Source organism: Lytechinus variegatus, chromosome 16, assembly GCF_018143015.1.
Source record: "Lytechinus variegatus isolate NC3 chromosome 16, Lvar_3.0, whole genome shotgun sequence".
NCBI classification, from domain to species: domain Eukaryota; kingdom Metazoa; phylum Echinodermata; class Echinoidea; order Temnopleuroida; family Toxopneustidae; genus Lytechinus; species Lytechinus variegatus.
The window spans coordinates 7664044-7685171 of NC_054755.1; the positions used below are offsets into that span (position 1 = coordinate 7664044).

At 37.8% G+C, this 21128-nt stretch overlaps 2 protein-coding genes across 2 annotated transcripts; both read left to right on the forward strand.

Annotated features, from left to right (window-relative positions):
* Nucleotides 1-6119: 6119 nt before the first annotated feature.
* LOC121430207 (alpha-1A adrenergic receptor-like) lies at nucleotides 6120-7076 on the forward strand. The gene has a single exon (XM_041627486.1). The coding sequence runs from the start codon at nucleotides 6120-6122 to the stop codon at nucleotides 7074-7076; it is 957 nt and encodes a 318-aa protein (XP_041483420.1).
* Nucleotides 7077-12087: 5011 nt separating this feature from the next.
* On the forward strand, nucleotides 12088-13581 carry LOC121430374 (G-protein coupled receptor moody-like). The gene has a single exon (XM_041627662.1). The coding sequence runs from the start codon at nucleotides 12286-12288 to the stop codon at nucleotides 13354-13356; it is 1071 nt and encodes a 356-aa protein (XP_041483596.1). The 5' UTR covers nucleotides 12088-12285; the 3' UTR covers nucleotides 13357-13581.
* The last annotated feature ends 7547 nt before the right edge of the window (nucleotides 13582-21128 follow it).

Sequence of the window (21128 nt, forward strand, 5' to 3'; positions counted from 1 at the left end):
ATCATGGATCCGCCCCTGCATGTAGTTCATTTGATTCTTCAACTTACACTCTAAAAAAAGTTGACCCAATATTGGGTAAAATATGCATGTTGGTTGGGTAAAAAGTTTTTATGCAATGTTGCCTTGAAATAGCCCAACACGGGGTAAAAAATACTCAGCAAACATGCATGTTCCCTTTCCACCCAATATTGACCAAAAAAATTGTTACTTGGCGTTTTTAGAGTAGTACGATTGCAAACTACACTTCTTGTATTTATAAGAATATAAATAATATATTCCACTTTTCCTCATTCGCTTTTCGTTTTATATCACATTTTATTTCAAGGGTCTCTTGCCAGATGCAGACCTTGGAGGGGGAGGTGTCTGTCCCTTTTAATTTTATAGTTGTGTTGTTTTTTATAAAAAAAAAAAAGAAAGAGGAGACAAGAAGAATACACGAGGTGTAAATAAATGAAAGAAAAATACAAAGAAGTTTGTGAGAAAGTCTGGTTTGGTTGATGCAACTCTAAAATTGATATTTCCCATTTAGAATGCGATATTGTCTGACCCATTTTGCCACCCCGTCCCCCAATATATACGGCAATAATTGGATACTGCCCCTGAGTTCAGCATCTTCATCTCAGTCTTTTTCTCGTGTCTCCCTCCTCTCTCGATCGAAATGCAGAAATCAAATCTCAGTCAATATACTCCGGCAAACAAAGGTGTAAAGTCACCTTTTGTGTCGCCACGAAGATCAAACTGCATTAGAACCAGGATTTTGATAAGGATTGACGTAGGTTGTGGGCAAAACTTGATTTCTGTGTGTACCAATCGCGCTTGCACACACACACACACCAACCCCTTGCACACCCACCCACTCATTACCACGATGTTTTCGTGAGGAGATTCCTCAATAAGATGAAAGGGATAAGAAGAAACAAAATTTGTTTTGATTTTGGTAAAATAAGTCTCGTATCAGTTTACTGAAAGAGAGGAGGGAGGGTAGCAGACTTTCCCATTAAAAGAGGTTTAAGCATATTTTTGGGGGGTATAATAAATTGACACATTTCATCACTGTAATGACACTTAAAGGGATTTGTACAACCGTGTTTATTCTAAAGACTTCGTCGACTGGTACATTGGTCCTATTACGACAGAGATCACCAACTGTCATGATAGAAATGAGTATGTAACATGCTCAACGTAAGAAAAACATACCCAGAGACATGATTTGAAGATGGAACGCATTAAAGGGGTGAGATCACAGAGCGTAATGAGGAAGGAGAGAAGTTGGGAACGTACGTTACATGAAATAGTAATGTATTGAACTAAAAATTTCGGAGGGGCCAGGCATGGCGTTCATGTCGTATGGATTGTAAGAAGGGTTGTTATTTCTAAAAAATGAAAAATAAAAAGTTGCGAGTGAGCGAACCAAGCAAGCAAAAAAATTGGCCTTTCTGATACAAAATCTAATTTTGCGATAGATTTCGACATCATTTTCAGAAAAAGACATCATATTTCACCATTTTACTTCTCTTGTTTCAACTCCCCTTTTTCCTTGGTCGTGGTACTCTTTTTTTTTTTTTTTTTTTTTTGGGGGGGAGCTGCCCCCATCTGTACGCCAACGCATGAAAATGATATGAAGTCAAAATTGAAGTGGTTGTAGGGATGGGAGGAGCGGGTTTAATGATTCCATGATGCATGTCAGACGATGATACAATCATTTTGATCATGAAGATGTTGAAAAAAAAAGCATTATCTAAGAACATCTACCAACGTTTGATTGAGGGTACATCGGTTCCTGATCAGAATCACGCAGCACGTGTTTATCTTTTTAAAAATACATTTTGTCATCAAACAAGTCATATCTTTCATTTAATAGATCCCTCTTTATTGACACAATTTGTCGCAAAGAGCGAGGCTCTCTTGACAGCCAACGTGGCAAACGCCCCCAATACGGCATTGAGCACGCACATTTACGAAAGTAAACGATTCAAAGGTACACTGCATCAGACGCGTAGCCAGGGTGTTAGATTGACCAGGGGCGGGGAGACATAAACTATCGATTACGTTATGTTCAATCTCGTTGAAAAAGCAGGGGTAAGATACAGAATTAAGCAATCTATACCTTTTTACTTTACCCTTATAATTTTCTTCCTCCTCTTCACATCCTCCTGTTTCTCACTTTAGTTGAAAAATCCTATTGGGCAGACACCCCTTTGCCTCGCCCCCTTTCCCCATGTAGCGGCGGTTATTATTCATGTATCGCAGGCGCATTACAAATCTGCCTCCAAGTCGGTGGATCCAATCTTGGTTTTTCACGGGTTATCAGCATTTTCTTCCACCTCTTCGTGTGTTGCACCAGTGTTACCTAATTTTTGGGACCCACATGGCAGCGCAGCGAGCGATTTCGGTGTCCGGCTTCGGAAACAACAACATGTTTTTAGATGTTGATAACCACGATACCTGGGGACCGTTTCATCAACATTTTTGTCTGACAAGATGTCAGATCTGACATCTTTCCTTGATTCTGATTGGCTGAGAGACACTGTTACTATAGTAACTGTCGGATAAAATGGGACTTGTCGGATAAACGTCCGACAAGTCATTTCATGAAATGCTCCCCTGGTGCTAAAAATAATGCTACAGCATGACCAAGTAAAAGAGAGATCTGTGGAAAACAATATAAAGAAATAAGGACTTTGGAGGAAAATCATAAAAACAAGCGTGATAACTGCCAAGATGCCTCCTGCTCCCCAAAGTGACAAGGTGTGAAAAGGACCTATGATGTACAACGTGGTTAATGATAGTTCTATTTAGCCTGCATCGGTTTCATCAGCTGTCTCATAGCATATTTGCATCTATAATTATTTGTAACCCATTAAACTCAACATAATAACATGACTAATGATACGAGTTGTGTCATCTGAACATCACCGTCATCGGCTTTTCTTCATCACAATTCCGCGAAATGGTGAGAAAATAGGGAGTAAGATTCTCTCGTGTGTTATCATTCAAGACTTGATGTTGCCTAAGTGTTTTATCTAACGACTTTAAAGGGAAAGCGAGAGTAAACCGCTTTCAAATATGATGATAAAAAAAGAGTTTGTTTGCAAAAGGGGTTAGATCCACTTTAGACCATGATGCGATATTCTTATGTGAAACTAAATTGTCATGATGCTGCCCTACCATGTGATTGATGTGAACATGAAATTTGGTATAACAGAAATCTGCCGTTATTCATATTATTAAAAAAAAATCCAAAAATTATCTTTGTTGACCTATCCCCTTTTGCAAACAAACTGAAATGGACCCAACCCCCTTTGAAATAGGTGATTTTGGGCCATTTTTGTTTAAAGGTATTGTTTAACTTTGTGAGCAGCCGATTTAAAAAATTCTCAAACCAAGATGAAACATGTGTACAAGTGCATGTATTAGAACTAATAAACCCTGAAAACAACCATTATTGAGAATGAAAAGCTAAAACTACGAGGCAAACCCCGATTTTGTAAATAGGCGTCTTATAGACGCCTAAATAGTACACATAAGTGTATGGGATGAAATTAAGATGATGTTTCCGGTCACTTTATATTTCAATTTTTGAAGCACTAAATAATTATTTTCGAACGCAATTTTTTCAGGGCTTCATTTTTGTAACATATCACAGACACAGGTGACAAGTGTGACCTTCTAGCTCAGATTTTTTAAAAGTCAAACCAATGTTAACCAATCACTTTAATGTTCAATGGGAATTTCAACTTTTCTTTGGTATTATCTTATGAAGCTACCAAAAATCTATACATTGGGACTAAAAAAAAAAAATCTAATTTGATGAAAAATTGATTCAACCCCTTTTGCAAATGAGCTCTGCAAATGTAGGGCCTACCGCAAAGTGCATGGATTCTTGCCGAGAAAGCTCGCATTAAGTATGATAAGAGGCTTTACATATTGCATTGTTACATAATAAGCATGGAAAACCCTACTTTATTGGGTACTCATGATATTATTACACTCGTGTGGTGTGAGATTATAGGCTCTTAACACGTTAAACACGTTTAAAGATTTTAAAAGTATATAAAGGAGTTACGAAGGAAGAAAACTCTGTATACAAGTTGTTACAAGGTTGTACCACATTTTAATATCTGACATTATGGGGCCTCTCGGGAGCCGACTGGCATGTCAGAGCTTCTTAGTTCACAAATTAATGCCCTAGTAATTTCAAGAGATTTTGTTCGTCACCTCGAGAAAAAACAGGCCTGTATTATCGAAGCTGAATGTCATTTCCTCATTGTAACCAACTATAAACCATCATATTGTGACTATCCAACCGACGACCAAAATGCAGAAGTCCCCAGGCAGGGTTCTCTGTAATAAGCCAAAACCGTAGCCCCAATTCAATTCAATTTGATTCATTCACCACATAAAAATATTCGGAAAATACGATATATAAATGTACACCTGTCATGTAGCAAAAATTAATATAATTCATGCATTCATATACAAATCAACATATGGTAAACATTGCAAGAGCCAACCAAAAAGATTAAAATCTAGTAGGCAGGTGCCCCTTTACAAAAATCTAATTTTAACAAACAAATTCAAATAGACATAATTACTGTACACATTCACGCATCAAACACAGAATCACCCACATCAAACACATAGCCAGGATCTATGAAACTCAAACAAGAGAAAGAGCGAGAGGGATATTACGTTTAGAAAGAAGAAAGGGAATTAAGATGAATATCCACCTATAAATTGTCTTTTCAGTAAAAAAATATCAATTTGCAATGAGGCAGTTGAACAAAAACGAATCATTATATGTAAATTGTTGTCAATTTCTGGTTTTGCATGCTTAAAAGACTTATAAATTTGGTTATTAGAAGTCGTGTAAGGTGAAAATGGGAAGCAGAATGTGTATTATAATGTATATACTGCTGAAGAATCATCATCATAAAGAGATTGATAATGTTAACGAGTGCCATTTTCTATTTAATAACTTACATAAAAACTGCAACTTTAATCTAATAAAGATGATAAATATTTCATGTTTGTAATTATAAAAAGAAGGGGAAGGGCAAATTTTCTGCTGCAATGTTGTTTGTAAACATTTGACATTGTTGAGATCATAAAGTCAAAGCAAAGAAGGGATAAGAGATTTTTTTAGCGTGTTGAGGTGGTTTTATTTTACGCTTCTGGAAGACTCTCATCGACACATCAATGGAGGTGCCGTGTCCGAGTGGTCTAAGGCGCCTGGCATGGAAAGTCCGGGGTTCCATCCCCGGCCGCGGGGACTCAGACATTATTCTAATCGACATTGTTCTTTTGTCCTGTATTCAAATAAATTGAAATGCTATACGCATTATTGGTAGCTAGGTGCACTTGTTTAAAAAGAAATTCTGACAAAGATTCTTCTACACTAAATCAAACATAATTATCTTGTATACTGTTGATATTGTTCTTGAATTTTTAAAATTCTTCTTTTACAAAGAGGAAATATAATATGATAAAGCGTTTATTTTAAAACACGTTATCATCAACATCATACCAGACGCCCGCCCTTGTTATATCTATGCAGGGTGGTCGATAGGTAATAGTAATCTAAAGTAGATCGCAAGTTGTTTTAGCAAAAGACAAGTGAAATTTTGTTAATTTTCCCCGCTCACATGATATTCATTACTTGTAGCTTCATGAAACTCCCCAATATACATGTAGATCGCAAGCTCTTTTACCTTTCCCTTATGTTTTTTCCCTCTTGAAGGTAAACTCGGTGCCCATTATCAGGATTGTGACAGCTTCAGAGCCTCATGATAGATCAATTCGAAATTCGTGACAAGGAGAAAAAAGGCTGAGCATTACTGTTGGTGCTAAGTGGCAGGGCGCGTGACGATAAAACCTGATACATTTAATCTTTGCCCAAGCTATCGATGGTGAAATTTTTGAATATTGCAAATCATCATTTGACGGAGAGCAACATTCGATTCTTCAGCGCCATGGATGAGGGAAATGATTCGAATGTTACAGGCCTTACTGATGTTACGTGGCCAAATTTAAAGCTAGATTCGAGTGATCCAGACGGGGATCGCTTCGTAATAGCCTGGTTCCAAATCATCAGTGGATGCCTAGGTTTCATAGGAAACATGACTTGTTTGATCGTATTTACTAGGATATCGCGGAAGGACCATACTAACTGGTTGATCATCAGTCAGTGTATTGCTGACCTCATAACTTCATTCATCCTCGTCGTCGCTACCGTTGACCTTACATGGTTTCCAACGACATCGTTCTCTCATCTGTCCCTACTCAGGTGTGAGTTAATATGTCGCCTTTGGTACTCCCACGTTGTATGCTTCACGTGGTTTGCCATCTCTAGCTTCAATTTGGCAGTGATTTCTTTGGAAAGGTATCTTGCGGTTATACACCCAATAGTTTACTTGACGTCTTTCAAACGACGTTCCGCTTGTCTCTTAACATTCTGTGCTTGGCTTATGGCCCCTCTTATGCAGGCAGTACTTGCTGTAGCATTATACAAATATAAGGACGGACAATGCGTGTTCTTTGGACAGGGACCAGGATTTGGAATTGGGGTTTTCGTCTGGGAGTTTTTACTTCCGGTTTCCGTCATGACCTACGCTTTTGTGCAGATAGCCGTGAAGCTCCGCACCATGGGACGAGTCTCTGCCTTCTGGGCGCGTGATGGTCCCAGTGTTAGAGTCAACCCTGTTCAGCGTGGCACCTTCTCCGTTGAAACTCAACAACGTGACTGTAATACCCGGACGTCACCCGAGGAATCGCACTTAAAGGAACTACCAGCACCGCCCAAGCCCCCTGGATATGTCCATCGCCGTAAGACTACCGTAACACTCTTCCTCGTTTATCTGATGTACGTTGTGTGCTGGACCCCGAATCAAGTTGCGTTCCTCGTCTTCAATTTCGGAGCGATTCCAGATTATTTCGAGAGCAAGTGGCATGCGATGAGTACAATCCTGGCATCCTTTAACATCTGTGTGAACCCAATTATTTATGCTTGCCGGTTCAGCCCTTTCAGAAAAGGATTTCGTCACATACTACACAAGTTCATTTGTTCCCGTCTGTGACTAAATAAAAAATAATAATAAAGATTGATGTGCCATTGACCAGATTGCTGTTTATATACATCCTTATTACAACTTCTAAACTAAATATTTCAGGAGCTACATTCGATATTTTGACCTTTTCTTCGTTCCATTTACAAAAAAGTAACCAAAATAATGACTGCTCAAAACATGAAAATTTGAACTTCGGGGTGTTTCTTTCTCCACTTTCAATCGTCTTTCTTCCCTCGTGTTTTGGCTAATCTCCGGTTTGTTGAAATGGCCATGCAAACGTATCTAGTATCCATGGTATTAGTTGCGTGTCGCACATTCATCCGTTAACGGTGTAATAAAGAAGTTCAATCGATATATTTTTCATATTTTCCTCTTACTTATTGGTATCGAATTTCATATACATGTGCAAGCTTATCAACTGGCGATGAATGTCGACGATCAATGATTCAGATTATCTAGCCCAATCATTATTCAACATGAACTAGAATCCTAGATTTTTTCATTATTATTTATTTCGGCAATGAAAAAGTAAAAAAAAATTGGTACAGTGTAGTACAACACATAATAAACATAACAGAGTATAGATTTTGTGGGTTTAATGAATACATTCACTGTGAAAAACCTAGATATCGAGTAGCTGGCTCAAAAATACTTAATATTGCATGTATTCAGTGCAAATTCTTCTCAACCGGTGGTGTTTCACAAAAGTGTTCGCATGTATACGAACAATTTTACCCTTTCTTCTGTTCTTAATGATAGGCCTATTAATTTTTCATCTCGATTCTTTTCAGCTACACTAAAGATTTTTTTTTGTAGATTGGAATTTTTTATATTTTTTTTCACAGGTATCTGAGTGGAAAAATTGTGATAAAATATACTTCTTACTATGTTTGAACATGGAAAAATAGATATATCTCATTCATTGACATGTAGCACCAGTAAGGGACACCAGTCGTGGGTAAAGCTGTTCTTAATACCTCGGTCACATTTGCTCTACGGCGGCCGTACGGCGAGTCGAAAACAGCCGTTTTATTCAATTTTATTCAAATCACCTGTATGTAGGTGGTAAAAAAAAATGTTAAAACGGCTGTTTTCGACTCGCCGTACGGCCGCCGAAGAGCAACTATGACCGAGGTACAACTTACGAATAGCTTTATGAATCGGTTCCCGATAATGAAAGGCATGAATGTGTATTCTTCTTTTGTTTAAAGCAGCGCCAACAGAAGAGACAGGGTGGGGATGGGGGTATATAACGATATTACGGGTTGTTATTGATGCAACCCCTAACCTAATATTTCGGCAGCAATTGATGTTTTCTGCTTTGAAGTAGATTGTTGTGGTATAAACCAATATTCCGGCATTGCTCACATCCTTTCCTTGTAGAAGCTGTGGATATTTTTTTTGGTTACACTTCGTAATTCCGAAGGTTCGTAATTCCGAAACACGGAATTGCCTATACCTTGATGTTCAGGGTTCGTTAATCCGAACATTTGTGGCGTTATTCCGAAGGTTCGATAATCCGAAAACGAAATAAGGTTCGATGTTACGAAGGTTCGTTAATCCGAAAACGAAATAAGGTTCGTTGTTTCGAAGGTTTGTTAATCCGAAATCGAAATAAGGTTCGTTGTTCCGAAGGTTCGTTGGTCCGAAAACGAAATAAGGTTCGTTGATCATTTCGTTTTCGGAATAACGAACCTTCGGAATTACGAACCTCTTTTCATTTTCGGACCAACGAACCTTCGGAATTACCAACCTTCGGAAATTCCTCCCAGCCCCTCTCTCATGTCTCTGACATGTCTGCTTCTTTCTGTTGCACTACTCTGGCCCATTTGCATATTCAAGACTCGAAGCCGCCATCTTCTTAAAATACCCAGCTGCAATTATTCTTGATATATTAAGGGAATGACTAGGCCTAATAAACGCGCTAAATCCAATTATGCTGATAATCAAAGTATTGATATCAGTACTCTGCAACTGGTTCGTCCTTTTGAACAGAGATTTAAGCATAAATCGTGAGGGAAATCGTAATGAAAAAAGCTTCATCTTTGTAAAATAACTATTTTCTTAAAAAGAGCATAGTATACTACTGGAGTGGAAAACGTGTACTGCAATCGATTATACAGTGCGTATAAAAAAATGTACACTTAGAAAAAATATCTGGGAAGTTAGTGTTAACTTCACTAACTTCCCTTTGTGTCTGCCTACTCCTTTTCTTTCAACCCCTTCTCTTACCTGATTGGTCAGCACTACTCTTTTTTGTCTCCTTGTTTCTAGTGTTTCTGTTGCATTCTGTGGTCTGTATTATGGTTGTTCCACTTTATATGTTTGTCATTTTGCCTCCGACGAAGATTCTGTTAGGATCGAAAGCTTAGGCCCCTTTTGACTCTCTAATTTACTTCATTGGCTCTCTTTTATTAGATAAGCAGTTTCCAGCAGCTTCTTTTTGCAAATGAGGAAGATACAATATTTGGTAGTTCTTGTCTTTACAATTAAAATATAAATATTCCCAGGTTGAATTTTATATAGAGCATGGATTCGAAGGATATTAGAAGAATTAGAATTAATTGATGGATAGCATTTAGTTATTTTGCCACAAAGCGCGATAATGTACCTCTATCTGAAATAATTAATCATTTCAATTTTTCAATAAATCATATTATTCTCTCTGTCCCTTTTTTTCACTAACCCTTTTAAATAATTGCTAAGAAGGAAATTGAAGATTAGTTTGTCTGCAGTGTACAGAATTCCCGCTGTCAATAAATGCCTAATTTGGTAATTTCTAAAGTAGGTTGAATTTGTCAGAATAGAAAAAACGTGCAGTCTTCAAGCATTGAGTCCATGAATTATTCATCGTTTGTGTGAGTGAAAGAAAGAAAAAAAAAATGAAACCACATGATATGGTATATTGATAGTAGAATTTGATAACTTGACCGAGCATGATGAAGAACAATTTAAAACACTCGTTCCCCTATGGGAAAACAAAATTATATGCAGTGGCGTAATTGGTAATTACGGGGGCATGGGGGCACGTGCCCCCCCCCCGGTTGATACTATAATGTCCCTTTTTAGGTCTGAATATCAACAAATTTCAGCTTGCGCTTCGCGCTCGCATTACTTGAGCAGTGAGACCCCTTTAATGTCACAATCCTTAAGATATATCTGCGTGAATCAAATGTAATGTGCATTAAATATTTTATATTTTGAGGAGATATAATCTTTGGTTTCGTCTGTTTTATGATATTGCAGGTACAGTATTTAGTATTTGTTTATTGCTCTCTTGGACCGAATAATAGATCAAATGAAAATTGGACCAACTGTCGATTTGAGGTGGGTGTTGGACTAAAGGACATTAGTCCAAGTGGATATTGGACGAAGTGGCTTTTGTCCCAGCTGGCTATTAGATCTCAAATGCTCGTACGGTTTTCATAATTATCACTTTCTATTCCTTTGTCATATATTCCCGAACATGATCCTCTGAGGGGCGCTTTCGGGATTAATTATTCTTTGTGTCGGAAAACCCATCATTATTATACCCAAATAATACAAAATAAGAGTATTAATAAGAGCACGGGGAATTTTCAAGAGATCATTATCAAGATTATGGCGCAGGGATAGCATGGGTTGTGACTCATCAGGGTGGGGGCAGTCTGCTCGTCTGCCCCCCGTCGGTACGCTAGTCACCCATACAAATATGTACGGTAGAATATTGTTAATACCTATTGTTACACAATTGATAAAGTAATCTTACAGGGCCAATACAAGAATGAAGGGATGGAATAAAAAAAAATAAAAAGTATGATTGAACCGTAATTATCACAGTTTTTGGGGAGATGCAAAATGCATGAGGGCGGTAAATCAATAGCAAGCCACCATAAACTGCCCCAATATTACTGACAGTAGGCGTAGCAGGTTTAATCCCTTAAAAGTGATTGACAAACAGTGGATAGAATATTTTTTTAAAGTGAAAACGCTTAGTGTTATTTTTCTGAGAGGTTGAGAGATGGATTATCTGTCACTCGTTTTGATTAGAAATAAATTTTGCTTATCCCTTCAGATCCTGATAAATAATTTAAAGACCAGTGCCGACAGCACAAAAACGTTGTTAGCCTAACAGAGCGCTAACAGTAAGCCCAGTCACATATTTTGGATTGTGATTAAGTCAAAAAATTTATTTCAATGTGAAGCAATGCATTGCAGTAACATTAGGCGTCGCCGCCACATTACCCGTTGTAATAGGGCCTATGTTAGTGCACTGTTAGCGCTAACAACGTTTCTGTGTGGTCAGTACAGACTTTTAACTTATAAGTTAATCTTCGTACGTCAAGAATCGAAATTCAATTGCCTATAGTAGCTGGAAGACCAATTTAAATGTAATCAGTGTTAGTGTTAATTTATGTGAGTGTGGATATGAATATGCACGCGCGTACTTGTACGGCTTGGAGTGTGGTAGTGACAAAAAAAAGAATGAAAGATTGATTAACATTGTTTTTCGTCTCTTCTATTGTGCATATTTTGTTTAAATCCTTGTGAAATGCAGATTTGATTTATGACTGAAACTGATAATATGAGTGGAACTCATACTGCAAATGTAAGCAAATAGGCCTAATGTGCAAACAAATCCGCTTCGCAAATATAAGAAATAACACCACATTGCTTTGATCACCTAAATGCTCACAAGCTGCTCTTCCAGATATTCATTTTACTTTCCTTGCTTTCCCATTTTTTTTTTCTTTTCTACATTTTCTCCCTTATTCGTCAGCTGATGAAAAGGGGCATGTGCCCTGTGTAAAATCACCGATTCACTGTCTTGAAAACAGTTTCTGTCAAGTGGTAACACTATAGTAGTAAATTAGACAAGGAAATCTCTAACCGCGATTGGCTATTAACTCAACTGACGTCATCAAAAGATTAAGGGCGTGTGTGAGGAAATGAGACAGAAATATGGTGGGAGAAAGAAATAGAGATATTAAGAGAGAGGGGAGAAAGAGGAAAGGGGGTGATGAAAAGTACAACAGTGGAACGCCTGTGATTCGTTGTGGACTTTAAGGTTCCACCCATTTCGGGGGAAAACGGAACCGTGAAGTGCAAGTGCTTCATTCGCCTTTCATTCCATCGTGCTGGGTGACTTTCGGAGGCAACATCGAACGCTACTCCCTAATCAAAATTCCATCTTCACTCCGGGCTTCAGAAAATTCATAATTCTGTATAGTGATAAATCATGTCGAATTATTCGGAGATAGATGAATCACCGTCGGGGGCAAGCTTGGGGCTAGTGGTAGCGACATCGTTCCAAATTCTTTTCGGAATCTTGGGACTGGTGGGGAATTCTGTTTGCTTTGTCGTTTTACGCCGTCAATCTCTCAAGAACCACACAAATTGGTTAATTGTAAACCAGTGTACGGCCGACCTCCTAACATCTATCGTTTTAATATTGGTCGTCGTTCAACTCCATTGGTTTACCCTTCCTCCGAATCTTGGATACCTCGGATCCCAACTCTACTGCCGTCTTTGGGATTCGCGGATTCTCATCTTCAGCGGCTTTTCGACATCTACATTCAACTTGGTAATCATATCTGTTGAACGTTACGTCGCGGTTGTGCACCCGATGCTGTATGTGACGCGTATCAAACGTAAAACAATGTACGTCCTTGCGGCAACTGCTTGGCTAACCGCACCAACTCTACAGATTGTTTTGGCAATTACCCAGTTCGACTACCGCGGTGGACGCTGCGTTGTAATCGACAGAGGGCCGGCAGTCGGCGTTGCGTTGTTTCTTTGGGAATATTTTTTTCCAGTCGTCATCATGGGCTTTTCCTTTGTCCGCATAGCAGCTCGGTTGTGCTCTCTTAACCGCGTCTCAACCGCGGTGACGGATGGCACCGACGCTTCCACTGCAGCAAACGGTACTCAACCTTCAAACGTGCCCTCTGGACCCGAACCAACATCGTTCGCGCCTGTATCAACGAATGGCCCAAGGACTGGCCCTGCGCCAGCACCAGCTAATCCAACCATGCAGGAATGCAGGAACGTTCGACGACGTAACATCACCGTGACTCTCCTCATAATCTACCTTACTTATCTAGTTTGCTGGACACCCAACCAGATTGTCTTTTTGGCCTTCAATTTCGGAGTTCTCCCGAACTACATAGGCAGTACAGGTCATATAATTACAACATTTCTTGCTACACTGAACATCTGCGTAAATCCAATCGTATACGCTGTGAAGTATAAGACATTCAAGAAAGGACTACGAAATTTCGTGTTCAGATGTCTTCGAATTCAGGAATAGTGTAAATGGCATCAATTATTGGGCTAGCCCAATTATTGCCATGCACTTTAAGTCCAATTGATCATGTTGATAGGTCCTCGCGCTGTCATTTTTTTTTTGTATTCATTTCAATCAATTCACATGTCAGGTCTAGAAAAAACCACTTAACAACGCGTTTGTTATATTTTTGAATAATTAACAAAAGGGAGGGTGAGAAATTGCGATCTAAAAGGATTGACATGAAATGCTTAAAGGGGAATGAAACCTTTGGAACAAGTAGGCTTGTGTAGAAACAGAAAAATCAAAGAATAAGAATAAAGAAAGTTTGAGAAAAATCGGACAAATAATGAGAAAGTTATGAGCATTTGAATATTGCAATCACTAATGCTATGGAGATCCTCGCATTGGCAATGCGACAAGGATGTGTGATGTCACTGATGAACAACTTTCCCTTTGGTGGACTATAAAATACCCTCAAAATGTCTCTTTTTGCTTTTTCTTACGATGATACAAACTCTTTATCCATTATGTATTCTTAAAAAATATGTATTACATGCCCTCATGTAGAAAGAACACATGATCTATGGAGATGTGATAAAAGAGGCGATTCAAGTGAAATATATACTAAAGTAATAAGGGAGAGTTGTTTATCAGTGACATCACACATCTTTGTCGCATTGCCAATTTGCTATCTCCATAGCAATAGTGATCGCAATATTCAAATGCTCATAACTTTCTCATTATTTGTCTGATTTTTCTCAAACTTTTGTTGATCTGTTTCTTTGATTTTTCTGTTTACACACAAGCTATCTTGTTCCAATGGTTTCATTCTCCTTTAAGGCCTCATCAGATGCCCGCCGAGCAGGAAGAGAACACTCTAAATAATGAAGGAAATGTACAACTCGTTTGAACATGTTTGACAATTTAATGGACTTTGATTCAAGATTGATCTTCAAAGATCTTTGAAGAGGAAGCTATATCGTCGCTAAAAACGAATAGATTGTAATTACCATGATTATTCTTACTGGATTTTACTCGGCAAGGGGAAACATTAGGTTTTTTTTTAAAAAGTATTATCTATTTTTAACCGTGCAAACAAGACAATTTGTTCATCTTCCCATTATTGTAGTGGGCCAATGAAGGAAATTGTCATTCACGAGCGTAATTAATAAGATTCACTACATTGTAAAATATGTAATTGATTATATCGGATGCATCATAATACTCAAAAATAATAATAATAATAATAGCCAATTTTTATAAAGCGCTTTTCCAAGAATGGCCCAAAGCGCGTTACAGCATATTTTTTGGTTTGAAGTCAATTTTCTACCCCCAATAGATCATTTTGGCTTACATTTGCTGTGCCGTGTTAAAATAAAAGGTCGCTCCATTAATCGGATCGGGGTCGCCATAGACAATATTCCGTCTCTTACCCTTTTTACACAGGCTAAAATTTCCTTAACCCCGTACTATAGGCATGATAGGTGGGGCGGGGTTAAGCTTAGCCCACTTTCTTTTTACACAGCATTTTTGCAAAGTGGGCTAACCCCACCTTTAGTACGGGATTATTTGGCCCTGCAAAAAAGCAGGGTTATCCCAGCAATTGCGGTGCTAAGAGCGATAGTACGGGGTTAAGATCGCTAGTGTAAAACGAAAGTGGGCTAAGCTTAACCCCGTACTATAGGTGGGGCTAAATGGCAATTTAGCCCCACCTATAGTACGGGGTTAAGGAAATTTTAGCGTGTGTAAAAAGGTACGAGTGAAGTACTTGTACTACGAATGATCGACAAAAACCACTAGTCCGGGGTTAGCGAGTTTCGTGTGTGAAAAGCAAGCATTGCTTATCCGGGGTTAGCAATAACAATTTGGCATGTGTGAAAAGGAAAAAAATAGTACGGGGTTAAGAATAGTACGGGGTTAGCGATAGTCCGGGGCTAAGAAAATCCTGTGTAAAAGGGTATCTGTGGTCCAGTGATTAAACCATCGGCGTTCAAAGCTGGAGGGCCCGGGTTTGATTTCCGGCTGAGGCATTTTTTTCGGCAACACCAAAAGGGCCGATAGCTCTGAGCATGGACATATCCATGCTCTGATGAACCTTGATTTAAGCTACACCTACTATTGTTTTCTTATATATTTTTTATATGTGATAAATTATACAAGTACAACTGTCAATCTTCTTATTCTAAAGTTCAATGCGGAGTACCGCAAGGCTAAATAATGGAGCCACTTTTATTCATCTTGTATATCAATGACTTACTCCCTCACATAGTAATTTTAATGAACTTTTAAATGAAACTATCAAAGAGTTATGCAAAGTGACTGACTGATTTGGAGCCAATAAATTGATAATAAATTATGATAAAACCAATGTTATGTATTTTTGAAAACCAAACATTTCGTATAATATATCTGCTGCTAAATTAAAACTAATCATCATTTACATATTTGTAACAAAATATCTAAAAGTGTAGGAATACTGTGCAAATTGAAATCCACATTACCTGAAAAGAATTTAATTATGCTATATAACTCTTTGATTCTACCTTTAATCAATATTGCAACATAACATGGGCCAGTGTTGGAATAACTAAACTAGATTGTATCCATAAACTCCAGAAAAAAAATCACTACGCATTTGCACCAATTCTCCATATCTGACACCATCAGGGCCATTATTTTTTAGATTACAAACAATGACAGTCTACGATATTCATAAATTTAAGATTGCTACACTTATGCACTCAGTTAGATATAGATATGCTCCCATTAATATCATCCATCTTTTTCAATATAACTACGACTTTCACTGATACAATACTCGCTCTGCTAATAGCTTTCATTACCCTAAAACAGCTTCAACCCTAATTCTAATCTCTTTTAATTTACCGGACCACGAATCTGGAATAATCTCAATGTATGCCCTTTTTCATGTTCAACCGTTTAAATGCAAGCTCAAAAAGTTCATTATTAGTACCAATTCCTAATTTGAATTCAAACTCACCTCATTTATACATGTATTATTTTTGTCAATGAATGAACCAAGATGATGGATGTTCGGGTGTGCTTTTGTGTGTGATGATGACGATGTTTCTCGGTGGGTGTGTCTGTGTGTGAATTAGCATATTTCGTCCCCCCCCCTCTTCATCTGATGTGTACATAATTAATTACTGTATTCTTTTTGTTGCCATCCTTTTCTTGTAATAATATTTCTATATGCGAATGTAGAATTTGATGTTTTTATCATTATCAAGAATAAATTGAATTTGAATTGAAATTTGAATTGAAAATACGACTTTATTTCATTCCTTATAGTCTAGCCTATCACAATGGAGGCGCAGCTAATTTCGTCTCATGTGAGTCAACCCAGAACATACTAATGGTGAAAGCAATATTATAATTCGTAATTTATTAAAAGTTTTTTTAAATGGCATCCAACCCAAAATAAAAGTAACTTTTAGAGGGAAAAATCATAATTTCACCAAATTATAACAATTTAAACTGTAGAATTTCGGAAGGTCAACGCACAACAGAGTTTTCTATTTTTTATTCATTCGGCCTAATTATCAGAGACGTATCACCTGTTTGCAATCGTGAAATAACGTCTAAACATGAAAACAAATTTTTAGATAGGCCTATATGTCGAGGAAAATTCTGACACGACTTGGCTGAGAATTATAAACGCTAAACGCAAAATTCAGTGGAGAGGTGCGCCATCTATCTGTTGCAGCGGACAGCTCAATTTACTTCGGGGTCGACATCGGGCGGAGAAGCAGACGGTGCACAGTGCTAGTGAAGGCCTACTGCAATGTGGCTGTGATGTTTAAGAAATGAAAATAGCCCAGTGAAAATTTTGGGATGCTGCCTAGATCCAGATTAAAAACAAATAAATATAGTGTCATGAGAAAGATGATGCAAATACAATAACATATTTATTTCCGCCCCCCCCCTTTCCGATCTCAAGCGGGGTTTTCATCGAAACCGTAGCTGTTTGTTATTTTGATATGCCCCGCACGGCCAATCGTCAAAACTTATGTTTCCTGGCCCAAATTTAATATTTTAAGACATGTGTGGGCAGCGTAAATGTTTATCTGCCCATACACCCAAGAAAAAACTACAACAAATTATTTTCAATATTAATACTAATTGTAATGAATAATCTTGTGTACAAAAACAGCAGAATATCAAAGTACCATTAAAAAGTGATAGACTAAAGAGCAAATAAATGTCAATCTGAAAAGTCGCATAACCGCTACCCTCTTTCGTTTGCATAGATGGCTGACATAATTCACTGGTGGGCCTTCTTTTAACTTATTTTGTCATACTTTGATCGTTTCCCTCAAGAAATAATTTTTCCGGGTCTATTTGCCAAAATGCTGGGTTGAAAAGTGTGTCAATATTAGGTTATCTATTTTCCTTCTGACAAGCGTTGTTTTCTTGATGAACGAGTCTGGGATAAAGGTTCAAGTTGATTAGGCCTACTATAAATGCAGTAAGGCTGCTATTTGATTATCTAAATATAGGTTTTATTGATTTGTCAATACTTTCTTGAAATATTTTTTTTTCAACTTGCCATTAGTTCCAACTCGAACCGCGTTTTGTACGGATTATGTTCATCTCTAAAATGACATTCACTTGGCAAGCAATGCAAGCGGCCCAAACCATAATGGAACCCGGTTCGCTTGAAATGCCGTTAAATTTCAAATTGCACGTCGTGAATGTTGAACTGGTTCGTGTGGATGTCCCATTATCAGGAAGATGTCTGATATGTGCATTTCAGGGGCACCTCATTTCCTTCACTTATGAATCAAGGGGAACCCATTAAAAAGAACCTAAAAAGAAGAAGAAAAAAAAACCATTACTTCAAATAACTATGCATCGGAAAGTGTGAAGCCGGTGTCCTAAGTGACCGCATAAACATGTCTTGGGTGCATTTCGGGATAATTATTATTCGCCGATATCGGTGCCACATTTCATTCGTCCATGACCCCCCACCACTTCCTCCTGACAAAAAGAAAAGTTTTTAAAAACCCAAAATAAAACGTCCAATGATTTTTTTTTCAAATCGCTAAGCATCGATCAGTGTGTAGAATCAGCGTCAGTGGTGTGAGTGCGGCAGCATCAGTCAATTAACAAAAATCCAAAATGGCCGTCATTTTCCTTGAAAATCACTCGTTTTCGTCATAACTTTTATCATTTTCACAATCTTTTAAAGTCTTTATCCATGCTGTAGGCGTCAGTCGATCCGTTTACGCATAAAGGGTCACATTTAATTGAATCGATACAAATTTTGACAAAATTCATAATTTTTCTTGCAGAAATTCGCTTTTTTGCTTTACAGTGCAAAATAAATAAATGGATAGTGTTTCAAAGTGTTGCAACTCCCTTTTTCCATGAAACAGGCAACGACAATCAACGACAAAAAAATTGTAGTTAAAATAAATTTATTTCATTTAAAAGAATTTTATGTACACAAGTAAGCGAGAATATAAAAAAGGCATTAAAATGATCAAAGCAAGGAGATTAGTCTGGGAGGTAGAGTGGATCTGTCTCCTTCTTTTCGTTTCATAACAACATTTATTACTGGCTGATCTTAGTGAGCCTGATCTATAACTGATTTTACTAGTGCGCCCTCTTTTTCTTCTAAATTCATTAAAAAAGAAGGTAATTTGGCCCGGGTGGCCGGGTCCATCTGACAACCAGTGCCAATTGACGATTTTGTAAATTTATGTGTTTCTGTTATTTTCATTGTCATTCTGACAAAATTTGATGCAAAGGTGGGATGGCTTAACGTCGAACCATGTCAGGTCACAACTGTAAAATCAGTTGACGATTTTGCACCTATATTTCAAGATGCATTATATTTTACCAAAACTGGTTGAAGGGTACTGACCTTATAAAAATACTATCACACACATAATAATGTAGCCAGGTAGCTAGGTGACTTTCGATCAATCAAACGAGGCAGCAGTATCTGAGTATTGAAACATATGGGGGAGGAACCCAACTTTTACCAAACCAAATATCTGGCGTGCATCTCTGCTGCGTGTCAGGTATCTACAAGCAGGACGCCAAGAAGAATCCCCCTTTTAGAAAATAATATTGTTTGCTGAAGAAAAATAATATTCTTTTTCTAAGTCATGTGTTCCAACAAAATATCGTTATCTCGTTCGTTTGATTGAAGAGTGCCTTTTAGTTTTAAAGGGGTGGTCCAGGCTGAACTTATTTATAGCTTGATAAATAGAGTAGAATTCACTAAGCAAAATGCCGAAAATTTCATCAAAATCAGATAACAAATAACGAAGTTATTGAAGCTAGCAATACTTTGTGGAAACGGTCGTCATGAATATTCATTAGGTGGGTTGATGATGTCACATCCCCACTTGTTCGTTTGTATTTTATTATAAGAAATTAGGTTTATTCAATTTTTTTCCTCCAAGAACTAGAAAAATTGGATTGACAACTGATTTAGTGCAATAGATATTTATTGCTGCAACTTATTTTATTATAAGGGAGACATATTATTCACACAAGTATTAAATAATGAAAAAATATGACTTCATGTAATAACATAAGAAAACGGAAAGTGGAGATGTGACATCATCAGCCAACCTAATGAACATTCACAATGACCATTTTCACAAAATATTGCTAAACTTTAAACTTCAATAACTTTATTATTTGTTATCTGATTTTGAAGAATTATCGGCACTTTGCTCAGTGAATTCTACTCTATGTATTAAGATATAAACATTTTCAGCCTGGACCATCCCTTTAAGCTGCCTGATGTATCGGTTGAGAGCAACGCTACGCCCTCTTATCTAGCCCGATGATCAAGCTGATCGTGGAAAAAACAAATAAAATAAACCCGCTATAAAACAATTAGTGACGCACATCGTGTAGTGGGAGTTTTAGAGGTAAACGACGGCGTCGTCAACATCAATTCATATTGACAATTCAAGTCTACAATAGTCTATTTGCGCACATGACGTGAGGAAAGTTGAGTGAAAATTGAAAGCACATATTTTCATCGGAGCACATCTTGGTGCTCCGATGTGCCGTGGCCGAGTGGTCTCAGGGGCTCGACTACTCCCTGAAAGTCCGGAATTTCTTGACCAGGTCATTTATATCCAGCCTACGTAGCAAGGCGAGACAATAGATGCCGCTTTTCCGACAGCGGCGGGGTCGTCAACATCAAATCTTATCCTAAGGTTAAGTTTTTTGTAATGACATCATAACTTAGAAAGTGTATGAACTAGTTCATGAGAGTTGGACAAAAGGGTAATCAAGTATTACTAAATATCCTGTCTTGGTTTCAGGCCAAATGACCGAGGTCAAAGGTCACTAAGGGTCAATTAACTTAGACCATGTTGGGAGAATCAATATCGAAATCTTAACCTAAGATTAGTTTAAGTTTATGAAATGTCATCATAACTTAGAATTAAAAATATATGGACCAGGGCTCCGTAACACAAAGATTTGCAATCAATCGCTAAATCCAATGACCAATCAAGATCATCGTTGTATGCGCACTCTGTTTATAATACTGACTGGGGGCCAATGAGCGCGGTTCTTTCACATTTGCAATTCATCGCAAAGCTTTGTGTTACGGAGCCCTGGTTGTAGTTCATGAAACTTACACATAAGGATAATGAAGTATTGATAAACATCCTGCTGGAGTTTCATGTCACATCGCATGACCAAGGTCAAAGGTAATTTAGGGTCAATGAACTTTGGGCATGTTGTGGGTATTTGTTGAATTTCCATCATAATTTTGAATTCTTACGGAGCTAGTT

What these genes read in the sequence shown, in the direction of transcription:
- LOC121430207 (XM_041627486.1), top strand. Translation starts at nt 6,120, where the DNA reads ATGACTTGTTTGATCGTATTTACTAGGATATCGCGGAAGGACCATACT.
- LOC121430374 (XM_041627662.1), top strand. Translation starts at nt 12,286, where the DNA reads ATGTCGAATTATTCGGAGATAGATGAATCACCGTCGGGGGCAAGCTTG.